The 20,728-nt window shown below is 37.3% G+C and overlaps 1 protein-coding gene across 2 annotated transcripts in view; it reads left to right on the plus strand.

Annotated features, from left to right (window-relative positions):
* The first annotated feature begins 1,151 nt into the window (after positions 1-1,151).
* LOC149070752 (protein SCAI) overlaps positions 1,152-20,728 on the plus strand; it is a 34,316-nt gene continuing 14,739 nt past the window's right edge. Inside the window, exons 1-7 of one of the 2 annotated variants that reach the window (XM_089248698.1) lie at positions 1,152-1,538; positions 8,082-8,177; positions 8,338-8,424; positions 8,505-8,603; positions 16,972-17,068; positions 17,166-17,264; positions 18,352-18,504. In XM_089248698.1, the coding sequence (XP_089104824.1) occupies positions 1,441-1,538; positions 8,082-8,177; positions 8,338-8,424; positions 8,505-8,603; positions 16,972-17,068; positions 17,166-17,264; positions 18,352-18,504 (729 nt within the window). In that variant the 5' untranslated portion in view covers positions 1,152-1,440. Of the gene's footprint in view, positions 1,539-8,081; positions 8,178-8,337; positions 8,425-8,504; positions 8,604-16,959; positions 17,069-17,165; positions 17,265-18,351; positions 18,505-20,728 lie in introns of both variants that reach the window. The other variant, XM_089248697.1, reaches the window with a different exon arrangement.

Below are 20,728 nucleotides of genomic sequence, written 5' to 3' on the forward strand. Positions count from 1 at the left end.
CATTTCTAATTCTGAGGTTAGATAGCAGCACCAAACTATGACAGAGGGAAAAACTGTATTTCTCACCTGTCGTCTGCTTTTCTGAGGGTACTTTGTTTCACGTATCTCCTTATGTGATATGACTAGGCTGACCATATTTCCTCGAGAGAAATACGGGACATTGGGATTCCAAATACGGGAAAATACGGGACATCGCCAATTATCGCCAAAAACGACGCCAAAACCACACAAAGTTGCCAAATATTGTTGAAATTACGGATAAATCACAATGGCGGGAAATGATGCATTACTGCTAATTGCAGTGGATTAAAATGTATTCCACGAAAAAAAAAACGTTCACCAAGGCAAATGTGGGAGATTAGTATTCTCATATATAGATGTAATTATCATAAAATAATTAATGAGTTGAAAGATAATGTCAAAGATCAATTATTCAATAAAGAATAAAAATTCAACTAGGCTTCGTGTAAAATACGGGAAAAACCGGGACACTTTTACCAAAAAGTCGGGACGGCCAAAATAACAGAAAATACCGGGACTGTCCCGGGAAATACGGGACGTATGGTCACCCTAGATATGACAAGAACTGAACTTTTTGCTCAATTCAGTTCGGTTTATCGGCTTCGCTTGTGAGGAACTGAAGTGAACGAGGACTTCGGCTCATCATTGCATTAAACACATCAAACTCTGATGTCAGATGGCAGCACCAATACTACATCAAACAGCTGAAAAACTCCACCTGTCCTCTGCTTTTTGAAGGTACTTCATTTTAGGTATCTCCTTATATCCTGTTGACAAAAACTGAACTTTTTGTTTGATTCAGTTCGGTTTATCTGTTTTGCTCGTGAGGAACTGAAGTGAACAAAAACTTCTGCTCCTTCGAAACCAACTTCATCATCACCCCATTAGTTACTTCTAATTGTAAGATTAGATGGCAGCACCGATACAAATGCAGTAATGAACCCCTCCCGTATTTTTCCCCCCTCGAAGAAATATGGTCAGCTGACTTCACATCCACATCGTACGCCTACGCACGCGTACGTCATTCACGAATGACCAATCACAGCTCATACTGTTTCCTACAGTCTAGGATCAAAGATACAGTACATCCTTTCCCTTCCCCCCCTCTCCCTTACACCACGTCTATCCTCAGGTGTTACTAATGTTATAAAAAGCTAGTTTTTCCCCCCTTGTTCCCATGTGAATCATAGACTGGTCGGAAGTTGCAAAAATTTAAATATATAAATTATTTAGGGGGAAAGAAAAATTCCCTCACTAAATATTTAATATAAAACAACGAATATAGAGTTCAGTTTTGGTTTATTTTTCGGAAAAAAAGAGGGGGAAATAATAATAATAATAATTTATTTTTAATTGAGTTACAAAACGAGATCGCTTCAAGAGAATTCCCGACATGCCACACGCCTCCGACCGCGAAGGATGGCGATCATGAACGAAATCGAGGAGCAGGAAAGAAAAATTGTCAGCGAATTTTGTCACTTGTTGGAAAAATCCAAGCAGCTCTTCAATGGCCTCAGGTAAAGAAAATATCCGATTCGTTAAATTAATATCCGATTAACAACTTGATTATTCCGTGTTGGCGAATTCATCGTGCACTCGGGGTGGCCCCTGATTTCCACATGGCAAGTGGGCCCCCCCCCCCCCCAAAACTATTTATTGGCCTTAGGCCCTGGGAGATTAGTCTCCCTCGATTTCCTGCTTTTGCCCTGGGCCACCTCGTTTCAATGTCTAGGGCGGGGGGGGGGGGAAGCTTAGCGGTTATAGCCCAGGGCTGCAAATTTGAGGAAAGAGTGGCCAAGAAAACTAGCAGAATAGAAGAAGGGTGGCAAAATTTGTGTAACCCCAAATAAATCCGCCGAGACAGAAAGGGACCAGGTCAGTGAGTGACCTACAGATCGAGGGACCTAGTGTATGTGAATGATCAAAAGAGTGATGTGCAAATGTGTAAATTGTCAAAAGAGTGACCTATAAATCAATAAACAACGTGAGTGAGTGACCAAAAGAGTGACATAGACAGTGTCGTTGTAACTCATGGGCGCTCGAGAGAATAGGGGCCTCAAAAAAATTAGAAGTAGTTGAATTTTTCGAGAATTTGCCAGGTAGGGCCTCAGAAAAATCACTTGGCCCGTGATGCTCTTAAGACAGCCCTGGACATAGATTATGTGCAAGCACATGGGTGACCAAAACAGTGTTTAAACATGCAAATGACTAAAAGTGTAGAGTGACTAAGAGCAGGAGTTCGCAACCGGTGTTCTGCGTTGGGACTGCAGCCGTTCAAGGGAGATGAAATAAATCGGTAAATTTGATAAATAAATTTTTAAAAAAAGGCCTGAAGGGTTCTGCTATTTTAATTACATATTATAAAGGGCTCCTCGAGTGAAGCAGTTATCCACCACAGAAATTATACATTGGAAAGGGCTCCGCGAAGTGATTGGTGGGATCAGAGACATACAGGGGTGGGCATGGGGGGGGGGCGGCTTGTGCCCGACCCAGATGATCAAAAATTTATTTCATGCAAAAAATATTTATATATATATAAAAAAACATTTCAAAAAATACCTTTTTTATATATTACTAGCTGATACCCGGCGACGTTGCCCTCCCCGTAAAAAATGTATATATGTATAGCTTAATAATTATTTCTTAATGAATGAAATTTCTGCATCAAGTAAGAAAAAATTACTTTTATTTTCAAATATTTTAATTAAAAACTCCAGGCAATTGCTTGTGGATACACAATATTTTTGTTTGTCCATCTGGTGTGTAGATGTACAAATTTTTGGGATTACCAACACGCGAACAGGCGACGAAAAGCTGTCCGCGTGGAAAACCGGGCTCAAGTAGTATCCAAAGACTTCAGAAATTCTGCAGGATACAGAACTGTCTGCGCTGAGTCTGTGAAAGTGTCAACTGATTTGTAAAATGTGGAGTCTCCCGGAATAATTTTTAGGATTTTTTCGTTCACACTGTCATTTTTCGTTCATCAGCTGGCGTTGAACAATTTTATTCCCAGTTTTGTCGTCGTAGTTGTTGTTCTCTGTTGTTAGCGACGTAATACGTCCAGCTTGTGCAGCGAATATTATTCAAACGCCTTTTAAGCATTTTTTAAATTGAAACTTTATCTCTACGATGGGCGGTTGATGAGATAAAGGCCGCATTATCACTTACAGAACACCCTGCATATAGGCTAGCTCAAATACCCGGCGCTTCCCGGGTTTTCTTCAATTACTGGGAGGATTGGAAAAGTGACGAACTGTTATAAAGGAATAAACTGTTATAATAACAGAATTAAAGGTGTGACAAACCATTGTAAAGGCACATATTCACGTCTGAAACGCATTGTTGGAAACCACGGTAACCAAAGTAAACGTTCCAAAAGTAATTGGGAGGCCCCAAATCTATTGTTGCCCGACAGTTTTTCGCCCATTTCGGGCATTTGCCCAGCTCTGACGAATTTTTAAAGTAGCCTAAGGTTCAATCCCGGACCTGTTTGGTATATATGCAAAATCTGGCGACGATCGGTCTAAAACTGTAGATTTGTATAAAGAACATACATACATATATACATACATACATACTTTCACATTTATATATAAGATAATAAATTTCTGTTAATTTCAATGCTATTTGAATGCTAAAAATTTCTTTTTAAGAAATTCATTGCAATCCACCTTTTATGGTAAACCCTTGGCCTGCAGACCAAATGTGGCCCTGTGGGTTACCTGATGTGGTCTGCCCCCCCCCCCAAACCTAACTTTGTAAAAATGAACTAAGCGGCACATTTACAGATCGCTTAAATGACCACTTTTAGTGAACTTGAGCGGCTCGCCAGTGCAGGTCTACATCACTCAAGTTACCTGCGGCACATTCCCAGATTACTTAAGTGATCAGCGGCATAATTACGGATCTTTTTATTGATTCGTGGCGCAGTTCCAGAGCACTAAAGCGGCCCGGACACATTTCCAGATCACTTGTATCCGTGAAACATTTAGAGATTACTGAAGTGGCTCTGTAGGGGAGGGGGGCTATCTATCGGAAGAATGCTAGTTCAGGTACCCACAAACTGAGGAAAGGTTTTCTTGTTTTGGCGCACCGAGTTCATATTTTTATAAATGGTGGTTGATGATAAAAGCATCATCCAAACCCCGTTGTTATCAAAAGTTACTACTTTACCACACACCAACTCCAGCCATATATCGCCATAAGGTAATTTTCAACTAGTGGAGATGGGTGGGAAATGAAGGCAGCACCTAAGCGGTGGTCGCCCCAGGCTCAATAGGTAAAGAACTTTTTCTAATGTTCTTTTGGCTGGATTCGAATCCATGGACCTTGTGACATCAACCTTCATAGGGAAAGACGAGCATCTTACCACTGCGCCACTCAGGCGCCTCATCAAAAGTCAGCAAATCGGAACTCCACCCCCTCATTAATGCTGACATCATTTCGGGTGCACTTGCGGGAGTGGGGGTAGGGAGAAAGTCTGTTATAGCGCAGGAATGGCAAATTCAAAGAAAGATTAGTCAAGAAAATTAGACTAGAATTGGGGAAGGATAGGAAAACCATAAATGCACTTTTGCACGCACACACACCCCAACTCAAAATACACTGGGACATTTAAAAGGTGTCCTCGTGCTGGGATTTTCCAAGGGCACGGTTAAAAATTGTGGGGGGGGGGCTGGTGGCTTCAGTAATTATTTTTGATTTTTTGTTTTTTCACGTGATAAACTCGTTATAGGAGGCCGTGAAAGGAAGTAGGGGCTAACCAACCTCTAATGCTTATAAAGAATACAGGGGTCTTTTTCTGGACCCTCCACAAAATACTGGATTTGAAAAACAGACCCTTCACCAAAATAAAAATTAATAAAACCATAAATTTTATGTTTCATTTCTTTTGTGATAGATTAACTAGATTATTTCGCTTCCCACAAAATTACTTATTTTCACAAAAATAAGATCCTATGCAAAAGAAGTCTGGACTGATCCCTGGAATAGGCAGAAGATAGGTGTACAGAGTGGCATCATGTTTTGGGCTGGAGTCCGGTCCTCCCTGCCCTTGTAGGGGCCATGCGAGCCGAGGTCGTTGTTCGGGTATGACCGGATGCTTAATATCAACTTTGAATACAAGTGAAAAACGAAGAAAAATAAATATGTCTCCCTCCCTCAAAGCAGAATGCTTTGCATTGCTGAGCAACGAGCCCTCAGCTGACTGGAAATGTTCAGCGGTAAAAATACTCATAATGGTATTTCTACACTTTTTTCCAGATTATTCTGCGATATATTCTACTTTGGGTCTGTAATCATCCAAAAAACTCAGATGCAAAGTAAGAGAGGCAAAAAAAAAAAAACCAAACTTAATGGTGCGGGCAGGATTTGAACCATCATCCTTTGTACTGCAAGTCATGCACTCTATCAACTAGGCTAACAGTGGAGGCGAGCCAGAATCTTAATTTAATTCATGAATTTTTGAATATTCATTTGTTAATAATGCATATGCGCTCTTGGATTGTGGACTCGCACAGGAAGTGACATCACTTCTTGTTCTGCTATATATATATCCGCAGCAAAAAGAATAATCCAAGAGAAATGTCTCTAGTGCTTGCTGCCACTACAGATGTCCATTCTGAGAGGGCATGCACATTAGTGACAAAAAAGTAGATGTTCGAGAATTGATACATTCAATTAGGACCCCCGGCTAGCAGCAGTTGGTACGACATAAAATCGGAGGCAACCGAAAGGTTAATAGTTCACATCCCAGCCCATAAGGCTATTTTTTTCCTCTCTCTTACTTACATCTTGAGGTGATTGTTTGGATTTTACGCCGCACGGGAAAAGTTCTTCACGGAGAGAAAACGATTCAAGGAGTGGAGCAAATTACTGACTGAGATTTGGATTACGGTATTTTTTACACTCACAAAATGTGCTGTTGTGTTTGTGAAAAATTCTTTACTTAAAAAAAAAACTCTGATATACTCACAAAAACCAGTAATCCGACATACCCTGGTCGGATTCGTGCCAGATTATCAAGAGTCTACTGTATTAACCTCTATCATCATTTTTGCAATTATAAATAGTTTTTGTTCATTGTTTACTGGTGATATGTTCATGTCAATAGTCTGTGCACCCAGGGCCGCAACTAGATGTTTGGTCACCTGGGGCAAGTGCACATTTTGGCGCCCCCTTGAAATGTTGGAGAGGTTTGAGAATAAAATTTGCTCTCCCTCTGGTCCAGCGCCCGGAGCACGAGACCCAGCTGCTCCCCCTAGTTGCGGCCCTGTGTGAACCTGCCCATGTACAAGAATTTTGTACAAGCTACAATAAATGGTCTCAAAAGCTACAAAAGGCATCCAATTCCCCTTCCCAGGACAATATATTTACATCGCCTAGTGTGACGGCCTGGGTTTCTCTTGGTTTCTATCACTGTAGAGGGGGCACCCTGCCTTCCCCTCACAAGCAGGAGCCATGTCAGCCTCTCCTATGTAGGGTAGGGGCATGCATACCTAGGCAGATGTATGTCTTTGCCACGCTTATTCTAATTGCTGTCTCATTTTCTTCACCATCTATTTCCAAAATTTACCTCTCTGGGCTTTGGACACTAAGCAGTCTCCCGTAAATATGCCTTATACTTTAAATACCTTGTATTCGGTTCCTGCTTTATTGTCCCTATTCATAGATTGAAATTTAGATTGTAGAGTAGTATATATTGAAATTTGATGCATGCAAGTGTCAGGGCGTGACAAATCCCAGGTTCTAAGTCCCCCTCAGAAGACAAAAACAAGCTTTTTTAAAATTGGCAATAACCTAGGATTGTTACATAACCTTCAGGCATGGCCTCCACAAAGGTAGGGCTGACAAGGCCGGGATGATTGTCATAATTTTTTGGGGTTTTTCATGCTGTAAATTAACTATGGAGGGGTCCCGTGAAAAAGCTGTCGGGAGCAGTGCCGCCTTAACACATGGCCCGGGGGCCTCAGGAGAAGAGGAGCCTCACAAAAATTAGGTCCGGTTGAAATTTTTTTAATTTACCAGGTAGGGCCTCAGAAAAACCACTTTGCCCGGGGGTCCCATTATGCTCTTAAGACGGCCCTGGTCGGGAGGGCCACTAAAGGTCCCAGCCTAGAGGATCAAAATATAATAAGCATCACGAGCAAACACAACAAGAGTCAAGAATTAGAACTTATTCCGATTAACTTTTATCACTGAATTTAACATATTCAAACTTATTGAAAGCTGACAAAGTTTGAATTCCGCCATGAGTCTCGCTCCATCAATGTGACAATCCGGATCTTCAACCCATGGATAATCAGTCCTACAAAGTGTTCGTCAATCACTCTCAAACTATGCCACCTATTGCCTTTACTTTGTTGACCTTAGAAGATGATCAAATGGCCGGAGTTGAATTCAAGAACATTGATGACAGAGGACCAGACTTCCCAGGTGGAGTCAGAGTACGACAGATGAGAAGTAAGAGTTACAGGGATGAAACTAAGATCAAGATGAAATGTAATGCCCAGAAGTGATCTTGCTGTCACTGTACGTAGGGTTGACTGTTGTCGAGGCGACCAATCAGCGCCGATCTCTCTCTATTTGCATATAATCCATTGTTCCAGAGCCGTGAGATGGCAGAAGCAGCAGTGATGGCATGTCGTTTTGCTGTAATGGCGATGAAGCGGACAGATCCCGATGACAGTGCGGCACCACATCTGATAACTTCTGGTCGACCCCAGACAATGAGACTTAATGCTTCAGGTGAAATTGTTACTATTAGAAATATTATTAATTAATTAGCACTTATTTAAGTGGGATGGTCCTTCTCCACCCACTGTAGGTTCATACCTATAGAGGGATCTGCCAAGGAAAGGCCCTATCTTCCCCTCATAAGTGGGAGCTATGTCAGCCTCTCTCGCATAAGGCAGGAGCGTGGGCACATAGACAAATTTATGGTTTTGCAGCACTTCACCCACGCCCTCCGTATCCTCAACTTTTCATATCTTTTTACTCATAAAAACTTCATTAAGTTCCATTCAACATTTAATTACAACTTTGCTCTCATTTTTTTACAGAGACCTTCCTCAATATGGTCACAAACAGTGGCAAGCATATTTCGGGCGAACTTTTGATGTATACACGAAACTCTGGAAGTTTCAGCAACAGCATAGGTTGTTATAAGTAGCTTTTTTTCCCTCTCGTTGCTATTGTGTGTGCCACCAAACTATATCATTATTTGAAAATGTATTACAACCTTTAGACCTGCACGACAAACCTTCGATATCAATTTTATGCACAAATTGGAGTTCTAATTCTGCATTTCGTTTTCAGGCAAGTTCTTGATACTAAATACGGGCTGAAACGATGGCAGATCGGTGAAATTGCATCAAAAATTGGCCAGCTTTATTACCACTACTAGTGAGTTACATTCTTCATTCTCTTAAATATCTTGCTTCCTTATCTTGTGCAATTTTTAATTTGCGTTGAATTATTTACAGCCTACGGACCAGTGAAACCAATTATTTGAATGAGACCTATTCCTTTTATGCGGCCATAAGGACTAGAGGCTACTACAGCAAAGCTAGTAAAGAAGAAAGGTAAATATTTTTGTGTACTGAAAAGAAACGGACAAACAATTTTCTATGTGGATTAAAAATTAATGCCCGCACTTAAAAAAGATTAATATAACCTTGATTCTTTCTCTTTCATCTGAGTCACTGTCCAAAGTCATTTTGGTTTGAGAACCTCTGTTAATAAAGGAGATGGTGACCAGGGCTTGACGAATCCTAAGCGCCAGGGTGCCAAAAATTGTTTGAATTAGCCACCTAGAGTGACCAGAGTTAAGAATGCTTGTTTCATCTATGCATGTAGCCGCTGTGGTGGTCGGCTGAAGTTAGTTTCAACTCTGAGGTGCGAATGCAAGCCGATCTTTCCTTTAAAAAGTCTCTCCACAGAGCAACAGGTCTACAATAGTACAAAAATCAGGTCTCCTACTTTTTGGTAAAATGTCCTAATTTGGTCCTACTTTCTAGCTTTTGTCCTACTTTTTACCAAATCCTATCAACAAAATTCATATAATTGATTTTAATTGAGGAGGGAATCCGATATATATTCCAAATATTATAAATCTTGTAGATTGCAATTAATGATTCTGCCAAAGCAAAGATTGTATCATTTTCCAGGTTATTTTGGAAGTGTATGTGGACCATTTGGTTTATTAATTTTTCATTTGCTTAGTTTGAGGGTTCAACAAGTAGGACAGCAGTCAGGGTTGGCAGGTTTTTGACACATGCCAGTTTTTGCCGGTTTAAAGTGCTTTAAACTGTCACGTGTCGAAAATCTCAAATATTGCTTTCCAATATAAAAATTCCTATTGGAAATATACACGTTAATTGCATGTAATGTTTAAAGTGGCTATGTTATATAAAGAATAAATATATTTAATATGATTGTAAAATAATTTTCTACTCTCTTCAGAATTATTTTGCACAACGTTTTTTTTCTTATAAAATATGCAATTTGAATAAAGCATAGCATAAACACTGAAGGGAAAACTATGGAATGATTTGACATTCTCTGATTAAAGATGATTCTTGACGTTCCAGAATTCATATAAACCATGTGCTTTACTCTTTTTACAACAGATAAGGGTTTAAAAAAGTTTATTACATCATATATGTAATGTTGATTTCTGTTATTATTGAATTATCCAGATAATCACTGATACTTAAAACGATACACTTATTGTGCATAACATTGAAATATATCTAGCGATCAAAATACTAAATTGTAGGACTAAATTGTCATTTAATTTGGCAATGCTAGCTTGTATATGATGCTTAAGAAACTCCTGTAACTTATCCTTAGTCAAACTCACTTAATTTTACACTATGATATGGTATATTTACTAGTATTTATAATACAATGGTTTTCCAATTGAAGTTGTATTTAAATGTACAAAATAAATGCTTTTGGTATTAAGTCCTGTCAGCTTTGCTTTGGTTGAAAATACTCTTTAAAACTCTGTGAATTTATGCACCCTGAGCTAAGAAATTTTCAAGTGAAAATAAATGAGTTTAATTAGTGTATTAACAGATGCTATGTGAGAATTTTTCTATGGAATAAAATTTTGGGTAGATCAGAAAATTTTAAATATCAAAATATACATTTTGTCTCAGTAATTATAATTCCGAATATAATGCCCTTTAATCCCGATAAAAGTGTTATATTATTCAACATATCTATCAAGTTAAAAAAACTACTAGACAGTATTGACAATAAGTTTTTGACTTTTAATACTGATTTAGTTCGTGAGGTCAAAAACCTAACCCTGATGCCTTATTATACATATTTTGAATAAACTGCTCTATTCCGCTTAGCAAATTGAACACAGGTAATGAGTAGCTTAGATAAATAAACCATAAAATTATATTTTACATGTTCTAGACTCATGTTGAAAAATTCAAAATTGTGAATTACAGTAAAACCTTGTTAAGTCGTCACTCCGGCTAAGTCGTCATTTTTCTTCAGACCCTTCCAGCTCTCATAGACCACAATGTTATTAAACCCTCGTTTACTCGTCTCTAATTTCGGTTAAGTCGTCACTATGAAAAAGTTTGAGAAAGAGGAACAAACTATTTTTATGGCTCCCATTAAAAAAAGAGCTTGTTAACAGCATTGCCATATGCTTAAAAGTCACCATAAAATACTATATACCCAAACGGAACAGTTTAAGTAACGAAAGTTACCTGGAGAAGTTCATTTGCCGACTGAGTTTTTTTGAACGTTGGTGACTCTTCAAGCTAGATCTCATTTCTGCATGGGCTCTACTGGAGAAACCGCGAGACACCCAGGCTCTCTCGCAAGATGCATCGTAAGCACTTCGGCCCCCAGGGCATCTCTGGCAAAATCAAAATTTATTGATATGTCAAAGATTACATATAGTGCAAGGAAATCAAAAATTATGTAAATCGAAGAATCAAATTAATCAAGTCAAAGTGCAACGCGGGCACGGATAATAAATAATCATAGAAAGCATGGGCTCTACTAATTTAGGGCTTGAAATTTAAACAAAATATCTTTGTTGAAAAAAATTAGACATTCTTCCCCAAGTTGAGGTCTTCTGTTTACTTTTCCCTGGCCGGGGCTCTTCCACAAAGTCAAAAGTGTTCGAGATTACTTCGTAGATGCATCATGAACTACTGATGAAGAATTGAATCACTAAAATTAAATTTGATGTATATGTAAAATTAATGTGCAATAGAGTTCTGTTATGAAGAAAAGCTACTTATTCAAACAGTTGCTCTGTTAGTCTAAGTTAAAAATTACTAGTGTAAATCAAAGTGTACAGTACATTTATCACAATAATTTAAGTAATAAGAGATAAAAAAGATAAAAAATTGCTATTATTTTTCCTTTCGCAATCTATAAATTTTATTAATATTAATATTTTGATTCATACTTTAATAAATGTCATATTACTTTAAATTTATACGATTTTCATAACATTGCACATTAAAACTGACGGAACTCCGCTTAAGTCGTCACTCCCCTTAAGTCGTCATAATTTTTCGATAACTTGAGGTGACGACTTATCGAGGTTTTACTGTATTAATATTTTGTTTTAATTATAATAAATTAATGTTTAAAAATAAAACATTTTACTATTCAAAAAAAGTAAGTTTTTCATCATGTTTTATACCTATTGTGTTCAAAACATTATCAAAAAGCATTCATTTAGGTTTTGATGGTTTAAACCAGTTTTTGATGTTTGTCTTTGAAATACTAACCCTGGAAACAGTCATTAAAAACGTCTGCCTGGATGGAAAAAAAATTTTGTATTTGCTACTTCATGGTCTTGGATAGTAACTAAGAGTCATCATTCAAAATTATGGTGCACATTTTTTGTATAGGTGGAACAACAGTTTGTATTACAAAGCAGTTCGATACATAGGCCTATTTTAGGTTTGGCGATTCTGATGCTACCCAATGGCATTCAATTGTCTTCTGTATTCTTAAGGCATGTGAAAAGGTGTAAACAATGTTTTCAATGCTCAGCAAAGAGCTAGAAATGTAAGTACTTCATTTGTCAGTAAAATGTTAAAAAATATAAAAAAATCCCTTAAAAAAAGGATGGACAATGCAGTAAAAGACACCTTGACATATTTACATTGTACCTTGTAATTTACACATTTTGCACTGTGCTTTTGAAGTGGTCTCGAAAGAGCGTTATTTTCTTAAAAAATGTACATGCCTTCATAATTTGCTGTACATTGTCGAAGAGAGTTGACAGACTGGACTGTGGAAGACTCCAAAAAAGAATATATATTGTGAGGAGAGACAGAAAAAAATTATTTGTGTTTTGACCAAAAATTTCTTTTGTAACCAAGTCATTTCTGTCATTTTGCTCTGGTTTTTAGTTAATCACAGGATACTGAAATAGTGCTTTAAAAAAAAGAAAAAAGATTTTTTTTATTATGCTATGATTATGGTGTCTAAGGTGGGGGTATTCTCGCCGTCCTACTTCTTAGTCCAACTTTTTGAGTGGGAGCCCTGAAAAATAAATCATTAGATTTCCCTCATAGTTAGAAAAATCGATGGCAGATGGCAGAACTACACACAATAAGCATTACACAGCAACAAACTTCTTGTTTGGTTCACAACACGTACATGCGAATTCCAACATGTACTAATTCTTTAGAAGTTCCGTGAAGGAATAAGGATGAGGTGCATGTGTTTAGTAGTGTATGTTTGCATTTTGTGGCACTGAAAATTAACCTCAACAACAAAGTGTTTTTCTCAGAATAGTATTATGTATCAATTTCTTCGCATGTCGATGCTATACCAGGGCTTGGCAAATCCCGGGTCACCATGACGACTAATAAATTAGTATTGGAACCTAAAATTTTCTATGGCTACTAAATTGGAATATGAGGACAACACAAAATTTTTGGAAATTATATCAACGTATCTATCAATAATGAAGAGGATCACTGTATGCCTCGAAAAAGTTGAAAGAAACATTATTTTTTATTTGTTTTTCCTGAAAAAAGTATTTGGCTCTCCTAAAAAATTGTTCTTGTGCCTAGGTTTTTTTTAGGATTTGTCAGGCCCTGGTGAAGATGATAAATCACCATTGGCTGAATGGATGCTGTCGCATACAGTCATTAATATTTAAAATTCTTCATTTTGGAGGTTGAGAGGGTGGGGCTTCTAATGGAGGGCTTTTCTTTTGGGTTTTGTGTAAGCTGCACCCAACCATGATAAAATCAGAGCACGAGTTGTGCTCAGACACCTCATGCTGAGTCGGATCGCTGTCAGTGTCAAATAATCAGATTCATGCCATATATCCTCTAGGACAGGTTGGGGACCTCATAAACTTCCCTGTATTTCTACTGAATTTGGACAAAATCTAAGTCACTCATACAAGATTTGATACACATTTGAAAAGAAAAAATATCTGAACCTGGTCACAACAATTCCTAACAATGAGGATCTCCTGCAGTGTCAAGTGGCCAGTCATTCAGTGGTGTTTGTGTGTTGAATTTTAATTTCAGTGGTGACAAGTGTTTTTTCTCGGTGGGTGAAAGTAGAGTCTTTGGTATGCATACTACTTGACTTATGAGAAATGTCATTTATCAAGTCAAGATCTGTTAAAAATTCTACGATTTTTGCTCATCTTACTAATCACTCGTAAACCGAAGTTCCTCTGTATACAGTGATACCTTAGCTTACAAATTTTTCGGCTAACAACTTTTTTTTTTGTGAATTTTCTGCCTCGGCTAACAAAAATATGGATTGGGCTTACAAACATTTTTTAAGAATGGATGCACATGCTAACATAAAACAGTCGTGTCGCGAGCTGAATTTGAGTCAGTTGTCACGCAATAGAATTGCTATCACTTGAAGCCCCATTAACTCATGTCCAACTCTAAATCTTTTTCCAGATGTACCTCCACTTCTCTTTCTGAAATTTTCTGAACCATTTCATGTGAAATGAAAGATTCAACTAATAGATGATGAATTTACAGAGATGCTTCTGTACTCTAATTTGTTATTATAGATCTTGGCAAAATCTGGGTTCTTTTTTAGTGAAAACGGGTCCTCTCTCTCTTGAAAAAAAATTATAGTTCCCCCCTCCCCATCATTCATTGGTATCTCTGTGAATTTTTTCCAGCATGGCCCAGGTCTTTGATAGCCTGCTTATATCTCTTTCTTGAAATAGAATGGTGAGCCATGTTCTGGGTAGGAGGGAGAGGTATCTCTGTGAATCAAATAAATAATTCATTTCTAAAAACATGTTCTATCCAAAGGTTTATTGAAAAAAAAAGATCAGTTAACCAGCTTATATAACGAGGTTCTTTTACTTTTATTGCCTACCAAAAAGAAAAGCTTGCAAAGAAGCCCATTAACAAATTAAAATATTGCAAAATGGGAAAAAAACATTTTTATAGTATCTGTTAATTTATAAAATTGTTTTTTAAGTGTTAGTGACACAAACTTTCTGTGAAGAATTAGATCCTTGTGCGCGCCCTAGGCCCGTCATTTAGGGAGCTTTTGAAAATACACTAAAAGTGGTTGATTTATATATATATATACATACATTGTATGTTATATTGTATATATATGTACTATATATATGTATATTATATATATATATATATATATATATATATATATATATATATATATATATACATACACAAATATATATATATATACATACATTGAGTGCATGTGCTTTGCCCCCCCCCCCCTGGAAAAAGTTGAAATGACGGCCCTGTGTTGTGCCCTCCAAAAGCTGATTCTGTGGACACAACACACCCGCAATGCGAAATGGTGACTGCCTCATAGCATCTAGATGATAAAACTGTGGATACTCAAGGTATAGTTTTTACAGATTCCTTTTTTTTTTTCTTCTCAGCGATCTTGGGAAAATTTTTCACAATTTGAACGGGTATTCCAATCCATTAAGATTTTAAAAAAAATGTGCATTTGCAATCTTGCAAGAACAAGGCAAATTTATGCCGTATAGACGGCGTCTTTGAATGCTGGTAGATAGCGGTGAAGGTACCATATTTTCCAGTATGTAACTTGAGGGGGAAAACCTGCAGGGGAATAGCAACTCCAAAATTTTAAAATCTGGTATACTGACCCTCATTCAGGGATACAACCAGATATCCGTCATCTTACTCTTCAACAACCCGCGTGTATATCAATACAATACAGTAAAATGTTTCATTTGTACTTTTAAGTGGCAAAACAACTTTTTTAATGTCGTGTAATCATGATAGACGGTAAAAAGAAGAAAAAAGAAAGCAGAAAAGTGTTGGGAAGGTTTTTCTCTTTACCTCTTTTCTTCTTGGAACTGGGAAAGAACGTGTCCTGAGGTGTGCATGAACCAAATTTTTATGCGTCCTTTTCTGAAATTCCAGGTATTTGATGTGCTAAAGCACGTTATTGGCATCTCTGATTTAAATTTAAAAAAAGAACCCATGTTTTCAGAGCAGATGTTCTTTCAGTACAAGACTCTTAGCATCAAACTGAACAGTTTGGACCCATTCTGGGAGCTTATCCTTTCTTTCTGCATGTCTTACAAAAATGAGCTGACCAAATCACGAATGAATGGGGACATCTGACGAACTCGACTGTTGCTGATGTAGGTTGTGTACATTGGTGTAAAATAAAAAGATCTTTTAGTATCTCTCATGTTCCTGTAAATTCTCATTTATTCAATTTTGAAGCTGTTCATTATAGCCTTCAGTCAGTTTTTGAGAGAGTTTCTTTGACGTGTTAAAAAAAACTTTGGGCAGAACCTGGAATGAATCAAATGACGTTTCGGCTAATGAATGTAAATCTAGAATGAATCATCTTCATTAGCTGAGGTTAATATACTATACAGGGTGATTCAGAAAAGATGGGAAAACTTTAGGGGGGGGGGATAGTATACATCAATACAAACAATTGTCATCAAAGAATGCATGGTCTAACATGAAACGCAAACGCGCTTACACGTTTCGAAATGACTGCTCTGTGAACGTTAAAATGGCATTGCTGTTGAAATTTATTGGGAGAAAAAGAACATGCATTCAAATATAACTTGGGGAAGAAGAAGAAACCACCATATGTGCAAATCTGCATCACAGTGAATAGAAGGTGTGGATGCTAGCCCTGTAAAATTATTCTAACGTGCAACCATTCTAACAGTTCTAAGATACCGGATAATGGAAAACTTTAATGATACTGAAAAAAGCAGACACGCATTTCATTTACGGAGCTACAAACAAAAGTACATTGTGTGCATTTTTCCACAGGCCCAATCTGAAAACATTTGCACGCTTGCAGCGGCAGCTATGCAAAATGGGACTGGTCTGATGTAGGTCATACAAGGTTGTGACGCAGATTTGCATACGGTTTCTTCTTCCCCAGGTTACATTTGCATGCATGGTGTTCTTTTTCTTCCAATAAATTTCGACATCAATGCTGTTTTAACGTTCGCAGAGAGGTTGTTTCAAAACGCGCTAGCGTGTTTGAGTATCATGTTAGACCATGCATTCTTTGACAATTGTTTGTTCTGATGTGTACTATTCACCTCTTAAAGTTTTTCCCTTCTTTTATGAATCACCTGTATAATAGAAAGATAAGATTTATTATATACACATAAAAAATATGTGTATATAATAGAAAAAAAGATAGATCATTTTTTCTTTTGGGCTATTGTTCTCTGAGTTGTGGTAAAGGCAATATCACCTGCACATAATTTGAAGAGTTCTTGAAAAAAGATGTAGCATTTTTCAGACGATAAATAATTTTCATAGCGCCATTTATAATGCGGATCAGTGAAATTTATAAAACCGCTGAAAGACTTTAAGCTAGCAAAATATGTGATTTCCTTTAGTGAATTTGATTATTCTTAACCCTGTTATTATACTATATTTGCACAATTATGTAAAGCTTTCATTTCAGGTCAGATCTGATGGTTAAGAAGTTGAGGTACTATGCAAGATTTATAGTAGTTTGTCTTCTATTGAAGAAAATGAAATTAGTTCGAGATTTAGTCAGGGTAAGGCAGTTTATTTTTCTATTCGAGAAAATCTTTCCGCTCTTTATGAATTCTTTTAAGCATTTAAATTTAATTATCTTTTGATTTTGCTCTACAGGAATTAGCAAAGCAAATAGATGACTACACTGCCACTTACGAGCCCGAGGATCAACTTGAATGGTCACTCGTGCTTGGTGAAATCAAGTCATTTATTGAGGTATGCATCATTTGTTCAAGATTTAATATGATGTTTATGGCACAATATTTATCTTTGGAATTAGTTCATAAACGCTGATACGGTACGAATACAACGCCACAGCAGGCAAAATGTCCAACGAGGTGGCTGAGAAAAAGATGCCCATAACAAATATGGATGCCATATATTTCAACAGAATGGAACCTTTGTTCATGGACTTTCTTTTGTGGAACCTTTGGAACCTTTTGTTTATGGACTTCCATGAGATGAAATTTTTTCCACTAATGGAGGCATCTATTAGTAGGTAGTGCAATATATTCTTCAGAATTAAAAACCGTATTGAATTATGTGGAGGAAAAATGGGAGGTTCCACTTTATTTTCTATTCTCACTAAATATATCAGAAGATTGTTATTACCGTCCATGAATTTTGCAGTGCTGGTCAATACCATAAATCGTACATGCTCAACCCACCGCCTGTGATCTTGAACCTAATTTTGTAAAATTCAAATAAGTGGCACATTTCTATAGGAAAATCATTTCTATGGAAAATATATAGGATAGTCATTACAGTGAAACCTTTATGAAACGGAACATCAACAGACTGAAATAATATTCCATTCATAAGGACTGAATAATATTCCATTCATAAGGACTGAATAATATTCTGTTTCATAAAGGTACAAATAAAAGCACTAATCATTGAACGGACTATATTTTGATTCCATTTAAGACAGATTTCCGTCTCATACAGTCCGTCTTAGACACGTTTCACTGTATATGAAAGTATTTGGGACTTGGGTGTACCAGTCGTTATAATGGAATGGTTGCAGGGTTGTTATAATGAGTATCGACTGTAATTTCAATCAATTGATATAGCAAAATAAATTTTAAGAAAGCTATGCTTGTTATGGATGGTGTGGATTCTAACAAAAAGTTCTCTGTAGCATAAGTATCACTTTGCAAAGTCAAACACTCGCAAAGTCACTTTGGGCTTATCCTCCCATCTCTCTATGCATATTCAAATGTTATCTGATTATTCATGTTAAAATTTTGTACTTTTCATAAATGTGTATTTATAACAACCACTCATATTTTTTTTCCTACAGGCAGATAACATAGTGAATGTTGTTGATGTAGATTCTTCTTCCGTTGTTTTGTCACATCGGCTGACGCCAATGAATAACCCTCCTCTGGAAAAAATTCCAAGTGGCCATTTGACACTGCAGGAGATCCTCATTGTTGGGAATTGTTGTGACCAGGTTCAGATATTTTCTCTTTTCAAATGTATATCAAATCTTGCATGAGTGACTTAGATTTTGTCCAAATTCAGTAGAAATGCAGGGAAGTTTATGAAGCCCCAACCTGTCCTAGAGGATATATGGCATGAATCTGATTATTTGACGCTGACGGCGGTCCGACTCAGCATGAGAGGTGTCTGAGCACAACTCGTGCTCTGATTTTATCATGGTTGGGTGCAGCTTACACAAAACCCAAAAGAAAAGCTCTCCACTCTCTCTACCTCCTAAATGGAGAATTTTAATTATTAATTATGGACTTAACAATTTTTACATAGTCCAAGTTTGTTGTTCCTCAAATGCAGGGAAACACAGCGTTTCAAAAACTGGTGTATAATTTAACTGGATTACAGTATTTTTATTGAATTTTTTTGTTTTTTTTGTGATATTTGGAAAATTTGCCATTATATTATGATAGCTGAAGCAATGTAGTATCTGTTTTTCCAGCTTCGAGGCACGAATGTGAGCCAGTGTCTCCCATTTGAAAAAAGTATTTCCGCAGAGAGCAGGCAGGCCTATAACATAATACACTTACAAAACATGAAAATTCAAGCATTTCCATTTTTACTTCAGAAAATGGAAGCCAGATGGCAGCATGAACACGAAGCAAGCGCAACTCCACAATATAAATACGTTAGGGTCAAGCATACACTCAGAACACATATTCTCCTGCATGTGCCGATTCATTAGAAATTCCGTAGAGGAATGTGTCTGAGGTGCATGTTCAGTTGAGTAGTAGTGTCAATCGTTGAGTATTTTAATTGTAATTTCTCATTTCTTTTAACTATTCCTCTTTTGTAATGAAGTGCAACTTTCATTAACAAGCTTAATTCGTTCCACCAACATGCTCGTTATTTGAGTCAAACGTTCCCAGGAAATAATGGCAACTCGAATAATTCGTTCCACAATTATTCATTCACATAAAAATGACTGACAAAAACAGCTTCAATCAATAATTAAACACAATATTATATAATACAAAAAATGTGTAATATAAATAACGCCATAAATAAACATACAATAAGAAAATGTTTACAAATTAACTTAGTCCTCCTCACTCTCGTCAAGTATCGTTTAGTACTATTTACGGACTCACTGTTGTTTGCAAACTTTTTTTTTGCATAACTTTCAAAAAGAACCTTATTCAATGACATTTGCTTTTGCCTCCGAGGTTTCTGGGTAATGGGAAGTATTGCAGTGTTCGTTGGACAGATTCATTGCTCGCACACTGCTACAGCTTTATTTAAGTGATTTTGCATAGAAGAAACACATTTTACACATCTCTCTAATCTCATTTGAAGTGAGGGACTTCTTACTTCCCTCCTTCCCTGATGAGAATGAGATACCGTCCATAAACTCTTGCTGGTGTGTGAAAAAAAAAATCCATTACTTCATCTACTGTCAACTCGTAGACATTTTTCACTGCTAGTTCGTGAATGCCATCCTCATGCACCTCTAGTCCCTGGTCTTCCCCAAGCACACAATCTCTTTGACAAATAGTGGCTCCTGTTTATGAGCTAGCCCCTCAAAGTCACATTCAATAATGCAGTCAGTCCACAGTTTTCCCAAAGCTCGCGAGGATCCGGGTTCGAACCCCACTGTCACCACAGTGGTGGTTTCATGTGGTTCCGAACTTTGAGTCGCAAATGCGAGTTGATCTCCCCATTAAAAAGTCTCGCCACAGAAAGCAACAGGCCTACAACGATAAATTATTCAATCATTACACTTCACTCATAGTTAGAAAAACTGGTGGCAGATGGCAGCACTACACATAACAAGCATTACTCAGAAACAAACTTCACGTCAGGTTTCACTACATGTACATGCACATTCCAACATGTACCAATTTGTTAGAGGTTCCGCAGAGGAATATGGACGAGGTGCATGTGTGATTTAGAGTTGTAGTTTTCCCAAAGCAGAATTAAAAAAAACTAAGCTCATGTAAGCATGGCTATAATGCTACACCTAGTTTCGTGTTGTAAATATTCACACTCGCACATGTGTTAATTTTCCGAGTGAGGCATGCTTACCAGAAACTTTAGGGGAGAATATTACCCTCAATTCCATAACGTGTGTGGGCGAAAGCAAAAAGCCATCAGCTCGGTTGCGATAATGTGAAATTAAATAAACAAAGCTCAAAAGTTTTGTTCATAATGCGAATCATCGCTCGTTAACTGAGTCAAAATTT

This window comes from Pholcus phalangioides, unplaced genomic scaffold (genome assembly GCF_987345545.1).
Source record: "Pholcus phalangioides strain wild (caught in Gottingen) unplaced genomic scaffold, Ppha-v1.0 ptg000020l_1, whole genome shotgun sequence".
Classification (NCBI taxonomy): domain Eukaryota; kingdom Metazoa; phylum Arthropoda; class Arachnida; order Araneae; family Pholcidae; genus Pholcus; species Pholcus phalangioides.